At 37.8% G+C, this 11,044-nt stretch overlaps 1 protein-coding gene across 2 annotated transcripts in view; it reads right to left on the bottom strand.

The window, feature by feature from the left end:
- Positions 1-276: 276 nt before the first annotated feature.
- Positions 277-11,044, bottom strand: part of TFRC (transferrin receptor) — a 29,122-nt gene continuing 18,354 nt past the window's right edge. For both annotated transcript variants that reach the window (XM_082699768.1, XM_082699769.1), the window contains exons 12-19: positions 10,614-10,699; positions 9,953-10,016; positions 8,566-8,633; positions 7,084-7,142; positions 6,790-6,871; positions 5,042-5,263; positions 3,902-4,042; positions 277-3,326 (exon numbers count right to left, since the gene is read on the bottom strand). In XM_082699768.1, the coding sequence (XP_082555894.1) occupies positions 3,084-3,326; positions 3,902-4,042; positions 5,042-5,263; positions 6,790-6,871; positions 7,084-7,142; positions 8,566-8,633; positions 9,953-10,016; positions 10,614-10,699 (965 nt within the window). In that variant the 3' untranslated portion in view covers positions 277-3,083. The remainder of the gene's footprint in view (positions 3,327-3,901; positions 4,043-5,041; positions 5,264-6,789; positions 6,872-7,083; positions 7,143-8,565; positions 8,634-9,952; positions 10,017-10,613; positions 10,700-11,044) is intronic.

Below are 11,044 nucleotides of genomic sequence, written 5' to 3'. Positions count from 1 at the left end.
ATACATTCTGCTCAATTTTGCTATGAACCCAAAACTGCTCTCAAAAAAATAAAATCTGGGCACCTGGGTGGCTCAGTGGGTTAAGCCTCTGCCTTCAGCTCAGGTCATGATCTCAGGGTCCTGGGATCAAGGTCCACATTGGGCTCTCTGATCAGCGGGGAACCTGTTTCCTCCCGCCCCCCGCCTGCCTGTCTCTTTGCCTCCTTGTGATCTCTGTCAAATATATAAAATCTTTTAAAAAAAAATAAAAAAATAAAATCTATTAAAAATGACAACTCAGTGTTCAAGCATTTTATTAAATCAGATGAGGAACTTCCACCCTTTGCACATACCAGCTTGGACACAATTTTAAGGGCATATCACTTGTTTACAACGATAAAGATGAACAATAAGTTGGCAAGTCTAATAAGCCATGTTTAGTCAACTGAAATTTCAAGAACATTCAAAGGGAAAACAGTAAAGGTCATGCAAGTTCTAAAACGGTGAGTCATGATAAAGCTCACTTCTTTTATCCATTACCTTCAAAATGCGCTTGAAATCTATAACCAGACAGAATCTTATTAAGTCCAGCAGGCTGTTGCTAGCCAGACACACATTTCATTCAGGAATAGCACGCCTCTTACGACTTACTGGCTTTTTTGATTAGAAGTAACTGAATCCCCACCATAGAAAAGAGGTTTTTGAAGAGATTTACTGCTGTAAATGGAAGATTTTTTGCTGTAAATTGTAATATTATGTCTTTAAGTTACTGAGCTTTCACTTAAATATGATAAAGTGTGATAGCTGAACCAGGAATCCAGCTATGACCTTTTCACTCAGCTACACTAAATACCAGTTGAAGAGAAAATGCTGTGAAGACTAAACAGACTGAGCAGTGAAGCAATTCAGTGAGGCTGTAATCATCTAGATCTAGATTAACTTAGGCAGGTGACAGTAAGTTTAAGAACCTGAAAAGACCCTATAGACTTTTTCTTAGGTGGTTTTAGGGTGAACTACCCTATCACAAACAGCTGATTATCAGGTTTATAATGATGGCTGACAAGAAAATAAGTCTTTATTCATGTAGCTTCAAACTAATTTGTTCCCGTCTATATTTAACAGAAAACTACCACATACTAATGGGTAGGTAGACATAATCAAAGATCCTTTTGCAAGCTTCGCTTTGCTACACCTTTCACTCCCCCCTCCCACTGAGGCTCCTAGGCAAGTTTCCCCTGATTTAAGCTAAAAGATCAATTCTGGATTCAAACTTGTAGAATTAAGTTTACAGGAGAGAACATGCAAATAAGGGGATAAAGTTAAATTCATCTGTCAACGGCAAACATTATAAATGTATACTACTATCCCACTAAACAGAAGACCTGGAGAAACCACAAATATAACGAAATACTACATTGGGTTTAAAAACAAAGGATCTTGAAGTAATTTTATTTTGTAGTGGTTGAATGCACCCACCAAATGCCTAATGACCATAAAATGTTTCTGCAACTAAAACTAAAAGAGAATTATAGGGAGCTGGGAATACATGTTAGATACTAACGATCTTCAAGCTTTGAAGATGTCATTGCATGAAGAAAATTATGGGAAACACTGTTCCCGATAATTACGTACACCCTTAGTGTAACATATGGAGATCACTGTCTCCGATATAGACACTGTGGTAGGCAAAAACTACCTTGTTCTTTATACATTATGGAAGACACTGCTCCCGATAATGTGAGTTAGGTTTGTGACAAAGGTACTGGAAATTTTGCAAAATTCGAATTAAAGTTACACCTTGGGTAAACTGAGCTGTAAAACTTCACACACATGAGTACTATCACAGCCTTTAAGTGACATTAATTTACTATAACTTGGTCGCAATTCCTTCCCTTTAGGAGAACTGCCATTTTTATCTGGTTGGCTAAACAAAAGCCTAACTTGATTTGCAACCCCCAATTAAATGGAATTCTTCAGATATTTAGCTTTAAAGTTTTATTTGGCTTGTGGCTGTTTTCTAAAACCTTCGAGTGTTGGCCATAAATGCAAAACTTCCAGTATCTGTTGGGTTTTATTAGCAGATGCTGCTTTTATTAAAAAAAAACGACAGTATAACTGTCATAATTATGGAAGGCACTGCTTCCGATAATTATCTTCTATAAAAAAAACACCATTTATAGTGAACTCTGTCACTGATAAATAAACAATAAATATCTCAGTGCCAAAATGATAGAAAGCTTTTCCAAAAAATTAACACTTTGGCCAAAATTTGGCAGTGTGTTCTTTAACATCTGACAAACTGAGTTTGAAATTAAACACCTGAAGCTGGTTCTCTTTCAAAATACTTTGGGAAACACAAGAACGACAAACTAATAAACAAAAGCTTACGGGGAAGGGGCAGATTAAAAGAAAACATAGGTCTTTGGCTTCTGGTCTCCTCTTTTCATAAATCTTGAGGTTAACACATTAAGGCCTTACTCCTGTGATAAACAGTTGAACCTCGTTTTATCCAGCTGAAGGACCTCTGTTTCAGACCTCATGAGCAAGAAAACAAGTCCCTTCCAAAAGTTAACTGTTTCATTCAGAGATGTGGAAACCAGCTAAATCCTTAAAGAAGGCATGCATCTCATTTGGAGAATGAGGTCTTGCTACCTGGTATCCCCTATCCAGCAACAACTGAAAGCAGAGGTTCACACCAAGCTACTACTTTCAACCTTCAGCAGATAGCGCCCTCCTCCTCCCTTCTCAGAAGATACCAGTTCCTGTCCTTAGGATTTAGAGCAATAATTCATGTAACTGGTTCTAACTTTTTCATAACTAACAAGAAAGAGGCAGTTACCATACAAAGCATTTAAAATTTTAGAGATGATCTGAGAAAAGATTCTATCACGAACATTTTTAAGTGGTTATTCACTTTAACTTTAAGTGCAGGTACCTACCCTGTATTAAAAGCTGCTGCCTAAAGACATCTAGGAGTACCAAGACGGTTGGGTAGAATTTTAACAATATTAGGTTTTGTAGCCCTATGAGAAATTTAGCACAACCAGCACAAGTCTAGAAATCACACTACCCTGATGTTCTTACAGAAGTTATGAACATCACATTTAAAACTCATTGTCAATGTCCCATATGTCACCAGAGAGGGCATTTGCAGCTCCTTGAATAGTCCAGGTTGCTAGAGCCAACTGGTTTCTCAACAGTGTTTCGTTGAAAGCACTGTTATTTTTCTGACGCAGCTTCAAATGCTCTAGTAAAGCTGACAGAGTGTGAGAGCCAGAGCCCCAGAAGATATGCCGGAAAGGAGAATCTCTTGGAGATACATAGGGTGAGAGGAAGTGATATTCCACCTATGGAAACAAAAACACACGAGAACACACTGTTAGGACTTCCACTTTGAGAGGAGGACCTGATGTAGTCAAACAACTATCATTCTTTCACTGGAAATGTTAAAATTCCCCAAATTTAAGAATATGGAGAACCAGGCTATAATCTTCTAACATTAACATTGTAAACTGTCAATTCCTTAGTAAAAGTGGTATTGGTCTTTTTTAGTTGCAGCCTGGTTATGGAAGATTTGTAAATTCCCACTGTGATCAAGTCTCCTGCTCTTCCAAGCAGATTAAGATAAAAGCAGTTAAGGGCTGAATTAGGAAAGGGAATACAGAGAAAATGACAGCTAAAATCATTAATGATCCTTCCTAAAATGTTTTTAAAACCTAAAAGTGTTAATACCAGGTCAAAAGCCTTTAGAACGTCCAGTTTGGATACACCAGTTCTAGGTCTTGCTAATGAGAGTTGAAACTCTGGGCTCAATTCTAAAGCAGCAAAGGATTCTAGGCTCCTGGAATTACTACTCTACTTTTTAGAAGTTTTACCAACAAAAAAGTAACATACTTCAGTTCTTTTTCAGACCTGTACTTACTTTCATGATACGGTCATTGATCTTCCTCATGACATATCTGTTCGTTCTCTCTGTGTTCTTATAATCTGTTGTTAGTCTGGAGGTGGCGCGGAAAAAGTCCCCACGAGCAGAATACAGCCATTGTAGGTTCAGACCCATCTCCTGAAGCAGAAAAGCATGAAACTCCCTATTAGATGTTCTTTTTCTAAGGATATTACTCTACGTTTCTTTCTAATTTAGTGGTAGCAGATGAGATGGTTCTGATAAAAGGGGGTGGTGACTCGTGGACAGAGAAATGCTAGACTTAGGCACCTTGCCCAGGAGGTCCCAGGTTTTATGAACTGGAGTAATACACTCGTATCTGAATCCAGCAGATGGCAGTTAGCCATTAGTCACCCAAGGAAGCCATCCTCATCGAGAATTTAACGAGATTAACAGTCCTGTGTAGTATACGGTTTCCAGGCCAATCTGCTGATGGAAAATCTTAACCATTTTGGCTCAATGAACTTCAGTCTAGAGATTTTTCTCAAAAGTCCCATTTTCTGATCAGTTATAATTAGTTTCAAGTTTTGAGAAAGCCATACTAATTAAGATTTTATCAGTGATTTACTTCATTTAAGGGATCTGTTGACTTCTAGTACCACAAAACCAATTAGAAACCACATATTATTAATTTGACTTTATCAAGTACTATGTGTACTATCACATAGTATTCTACATGAATACTAGACACGTAGTAATACACTAATTAATTAATTAATTAATACACTAAGTAAGACTGTAACTACCAGCTATGTTCTCTCTCCATCCTCGACATCCCTGAAAGGCATTTATGATATACAGCACAAACTCACAGGTCCAACCAGAGTCATGGTTGAGATCTTTATATTCTCTGGGACCTCTTTACAGGTTGCTTAGAATTACATAAATGTAACCTACTTTAGGCTAATTATATTCTGAAATACTTGCTCTGTTATATCCTAGCTTTATAACCCACAGCCTCTCAACTTTCCTTTCAAATGAGTTATAAATTCTAAGAAAAATTATACATTAGTTCACTTTAAAATGTACTTTGGCTACCACTCATGTCCCTTAGGAACAGTTAAATATTACTCTTCAAGCTACTTCAGTAGTAAGAACCTGATATTACTTAGTACTCACCTTTATGTCTGTTCTGAATCGGTTCATATCCCTCACAAATGAAAGTATTTTGTCATTATACATCTCATAGTTCAAGTTCAATTCAAGATCATAGGTAAGTTTCATTATGAGCTGAGCAGCGAATTCTGCTGCTCCACGTGCCATTTCGCTCAACTGAGGAATTTTCTTTTCCAGTTCCTCAAAGACATCCATGGTAGTACCCAAATAAGGATAATATGTGTCCTGAAAAACAAAGCTAGGTAAATGTACTCACTGGTGGATCCTAAGAGCAGGAGCCACGCATTCATTTTACAATCAAGGTTAATAGTAGTACCAATCCTTCCCTTGCTTCTCCTGTATTTCTACTCCAATTTTATCTCCCATCCACTACTTTGGTACCGCTTTTGCTACTTCCTCTGAACCTAACCTCCTAGAATAACTGCTTTCTTCTAGGTCTTAGAGAATCCCTATTCTACTGCATCATATACCCTGAAGAGAAGTCTAGCCAGATTTCTTGAGGTTGTATCCTTATTTTCCTCTCTCTGGCAAGTTTGACTCATTAGATAAAGACAGCACGCATGAAGTGTGCTTTTGATAAAAAGTGTCACACTTAGATTAAAACTGACCTCCTTTCTAATGATTCAGCACTCAATCCATTCATACATGCTACCCTTTCTAACAAAAGTTCCCTCTACCTTCATTAGACAATTTAACTATTTCTTCAACTCTTATTTCTTACCATTGTCCTTGGTAATAATCTCACTGACAATCCTTTGATCTGACCTCATTCTCATTCTTTATTTTTGGACTATACAATTCTGTATTACCCACTAGGTTTCTAGTATCTTAAGAAGTCAGTAAGAAGTTTTTTAAAAACCTTCTGGAGGTCAACAGAAATCCTCCTTAAATCTCAACCCTAGAACCAGACATTCAGTTCTTCCTAATGTACTAAACAAATATCGTGACCAACTATTTCAATGCCATCCATACTGCTGTTCTAGCAGAAGGTCAAGAGAATTCCAGCTAGGTTAATCTCCAAATCCAGATCTTACATCAGTCTCTTGCTTCAGACCTTTCTCCTCCTAGTCCCAGGCCAAACATCCAGTGATAAAAAGTCATGTGAGGACCTGTCCTCCGTGGGATCAATAATTTGATGTCAAAGTCAACAGCTCCCAGCCTGACCTCCTATACTAAAAACTCTAGGATCTTTTCATCCCTTGGAGAGCCCATTCCAGGGCTGGCTTTCTAACTTCACCACTTCAGCACAGAGACCTTCAGCCTTCTATTTACTCAGAGTAGCCTTTAGTGCCTTCTAACTGGCTTCTGAAACAAGTCAATCTTGCTTTCCTACAACTTGGTCTGTTCAAAGTTCAGTCTTGTTAACAACCTGACATCTGTTTGGTTTTGTGCTTTTACCCATAATCCCTGTTTAAGAGATTAACATCTCTAGACAAACGTCTAGAACCATATCTTAGCAGTTATCAAGTATAGCAATGTCCAGGTGAACCTTCTGTTTGGCAGAAATTTTCTTACCTGCACTGTCCAATAGGTAGCCTTGTTACTAAAACTCATCATATCAAATTGAAGATGTTTTAGCGAATAAATTCAACTGCTAATTAAGCTAACTGAGGAACAATTCTATGTTAAGACTGGTAATAAGGGAGTATGCAATAACTGCATGTGTATAACTTCTGAAAATATTTTAAGTACTCTAGGTCTCAAAATTGATCAAAGGAGAACGAAAATATGACTTCAGAGTTCAGACTTACCTCACAAAAACAGAAAGAAACTGCTGGGATTCCGGAATACGCAAGGAAAGGGAAAGCAGCATTATCCAAAGAAAATTCTTCGCTGAAAGGAAAGCAAGAATGTGTCTCTAGAAAGTTTTCTAAAGAGCAGACTGTGCTGCCATGCAACCCTACCCCTATCCCCAAATAAATTCTTAAACTGACCCTAAGAATAGGTAAGCTCACTGCAAGGTTAGGTTTAGATTTTTACCATAGTAGGTGTCACTGGATAATTCTGCTTTTCTATAAGCTGTTCATTCACTTTTTTCAACTTACACTTTGTTGAACCAGTTGCTGTCCCGATAAAGAGACTGCCCAGTAACTGGATGTTTTACCTGTAAAATAAAAGTTAATGTCACTAAAATGAATCTTTCTGAACGTAGTTATTCAGCCTGGTCACAAACATTTAGATCTATATACATTTATTGTAAAAGATTTATTGTTATCTTCTTGAAAAAATTTAAGACTGGTAAAACAATCTCAAATTTCTAAAGTTATTCCTACTAGGCTCATGCTGTCATAGTTCCTTCAGTTACTGCAAGAAAAAAATATTCTCCTCCTTAAACCATTTTAAAGGTGGCTTCGCCACAATTTTAAAAGCCCTTTCTAGCCTTCATGATAGGCCTGCCTTGTTTCTGGTCCTTCTAGCTCATTATACTACTGCTGCTTAACCTGCAAACACATTACTGCCTTGCTGGAGGCTACAGAAATTCCCAGTTTCCCATAGGATCAAGGCCCAGGTCTGTGACCCTTGTTCTTGCCATTTTTAAACATTCTGAGCCTGAGTGGCTCAGCTGATTAAGCGTCTACCTTCGGCTCAGGTCATGATCTCAGGGTCCTCAGAAGGGAGTTTGATTCTCTCTCCCCCTGTGTGCTCTCTTTCAAGTAAAATAAAATCTTTAAAAAATTTTTTCTGAGGGCGCCTGGGTGGCTCAGTGGGTTGAGCCACTGCCTTCGGCTCAGGTCATGATCTCAGGGTCCCGGGATTGAGTCCCATATCAGGCTCTCTGCTCAGCAGGGAGCCTGCTTCCCTCTCACTCTCTCTGCCTGCCTCTCTGCCTACTTGTGATCTCTGTCAAATAAATAAATAAAATCTTTTAAAAAAATTTTTCTGATATATATGGCCTCTAAGCCCATTAGCCAAATCTTATTCCTCCCTATTGCAAAACTATGGTCATTCATAGGTCTGTATTTACTCAATGTATTTACTCAATATTTCATTTGGTCTTTTTATTTACATATTAGGTATAGTTCAAGTTCATTTATTTTTTTTTTAATTTTTAAAAGAGTTTATATTTTAAGTAATCGCTACATCCAACATGGGGCTCAAACTCACAACCCTGAGATCAAGAGTTGCACACTCTACCAGGTGAACCAGCCAGGTGCCCCCTCCAGTTCATTGAAAGCTTCCTTAACATTCTGACTCTACAGACAATCCCCATTGGACAGCCACAGTACAGCTTAGGCCTCAGGAAATTCTGCAGTATTCCCAAAGAGACTACCTATTTTTTGAGATCAGAGCCTTTCATATACCACATCCCTCACCTTATATTTACTAAGTAAATAGTATACCCTCACCTCACATGTTCAATAGGCAGAGCAAATAAGCCAGGAGCAGAACTTAAATAATGCTGCTATAGAATTTATTCTAAATTCCTCTAATTGGCTACTTATGATGGTTTAAATATTGTTTTCTATCTTACTGTAAATTAGATTAAAAAATTAAGTTACAGATTTTGTAATTAGGTATATACTCACATCTTTCATTGTTTTCTCAATAAGTGAATACAACAGTGGGCTGGCAGAAACCTTGAAGTTGTTGGTACCTGCAAAGAGATTATTTTAACATTGCCCCTTCTCTAATCAAGTAATTTTTACACGGCTACTTCTACAACCAAAAGTACTTGACATAAAAGGAAGACCGTAACCTAAGTAAGTGGCCAAATACAACTACCCTCTTTAAGAACTAGACAAAAGGTGATTAAGAGTCAACTTCTTTAGTAACTGCTAACCCTAATTTGACTCGGCTGATGCTCATAGCCCCTCAGCTGGCAGAGTTAATTATTTGTTTTTTGGTACCTTTCTAGTTCACCTAATTAGGACAGTCATCTGCTAGCTACCATCTACTTCCTACACTCCAAAACATTCTGCTGTACAAGACAGAAAAATTTAGTTCAATTTTAACTCCTTCCTCTTTCCAAGGAGATACTTTACTATTCAATTCATCCACGGCTATTATCTGCACTTTTAACAACACTCAAACCCTTTTAGAATGATTATTTGGTATTTCTTTTTTTTTTTTTTAAGATTTTATTAATTTGAGAGAGAGCGAGCAAGCGAGCATGAAAGGGGCGAGGGGCAGAGGGAGAAGCCGGCTCCCTGATGAGCAGAGGGCCTGATGTGGGACTTGATCCTGGGACTCCAGAACCGAAGGCAGAACTCCTGAATATAAGCACTTGCTTGACCAACTGAGCCACCCCAGTGCCCTGATTATCTGGTATTTCTATTCGTGATGCTACCATCTAGCTCGATGTGAATTAGTCTCTAGAAGTACCATTCTATACGGTACGGTTTAGTTCCTTTTGGTCTAAAAAATAGTCGACTCATGGTTCTCAGACTTTAGTGCATCAGAATCACCCGGAGTGCTTGTTAAAACAAAGTATGCCCGGGGTGCCTGGGTGGCTCAGTGGGTTAAAGCCTCTGCCTTCGGCTCAGATCATGATCTCAAGGGTCCTGGGATCGAGCCCCACATTGGGCTCTTTGCTCAGCAGGGAGCCTGCTTCCCTTCCTCTCTTGACTACTTGTAATCTCTATCAAATAAATAAATTAAAAAATCTTTAAAAAACAAAGTATGCTGGACTTATGATTCAGTTTCAGACTCAAAAGGTCTAAAATTTTACATTGCTAACAGTTCCCAGGTGATCCTAATGCTGCTAAATTGAGGGCCACACTGGGAACCATTGCACTGAAAAAGGCAATCTGTACCCCTTTTATAATTTAATGGATTACTAAGAGAAAGCTGCAGTCAGTCTTGGATTAGGGAATGATGTAAATTGTAAAAAATAATAAATGTTGCTGTGAAAGACTTTCTTTTGTTTTACAAGTTTATCTAAATTCATAAATAGCTAATAAAAAGGATACTTACCAAGAACAGCTTTATCTAGATTAATGTAAGTGAAAGCCTTTAAATGCAAAGAGGAAAGGTATCCCTAGAAGAGAAGGAAAAATACTAAATGTACTAACACGTATTAATCTGTCACATGGAGCAGCTATTATTAGGGACACCTTTTTAAATTTAGTCTTTTGAGACTAAAAATACAAAGGCAAAAATGATATACAGTTGACTCCCCTAAAGTGTGGGTTGGGGCACTGACCTCCTCCCACACAACTGAAAACCCACCTATAATTTTTGACTCCCCCCCCCCCCAAAACTGAACTACATAACTTAAAGCTACGGGAAGCTTTTACATAAACAGTTGATTAACACGTATTTTGTAGGTTCTATGCATCATATATTGTGTTCTTACAATCAAGTACGCTAGAGAAAAGAAAATGCTAAGAAAATCATAAGAGAAAACACTTAGAGGATGTACTTATCTATATCTACATATATTGTATTTATAAATACATTGTATTTATTTTTTTTTAAAAGCCACATATATGTGGGACCTGCACAGCTCAAATCTTGTGTTGTTCAGGATCAACTGTAATCAAATCTAAAAATAAAAAGCATGGTTTCTGGAGGACAAATTAAGCCCAACGAGTTCAGCTGCCCATTCTGAGTTATGGGTGATGTTCAGTAATACCTCTAGCCATTCAGTGGCACCAATTGCTCCAAAGTCTCCAGCACTCCAGCTGGCAAAGACAATGCTTCTGCTGGGTCTAAAGCCATCTAAAAGGTAACAAAAAGTTAGTTTTATCTTGGGACAGGTTATAGGTAGGCAACTGACCTAAGATGAAACCAGAAATTTCTAATTCAAGACAACAGATTAATAAATATTTCTCTTTTGAGGCCCCAAGTCAAGGAACAAAAATAAAAATAATTTTTTAAAATTAATCTACAAGGAACAGGGTAGGAGATCATTGGCAAGATTTCAAATACATGGCAGGGACCAGTTTTTACAGGAAGTCACTTTTTTCCAATTCTATTCTTTGAACCCCTAACTTCTGGACGAAAGACTACTTGAGATTATGGTGTAGCTATAATGTGTACCTTCTATGAAAACAATCTGCATGG

Source organism: Mustela nivalis (genome assembly GCF_964662115.1).
Source record: "Mustela nivalis genome assembly, chromosome: 1".
Classification (NCBI taxonomy): domain Eukaryota; kingdom Metazoa; phylum Chordata; class Mammalia; order Carnivora; family Mustelidae; genus Mustela; species Mustela nivalis.
Note: the sequence above shows the minus strand (reverse complement) of the source record. Positions and strands in the feature narration are given on the sequence as shown.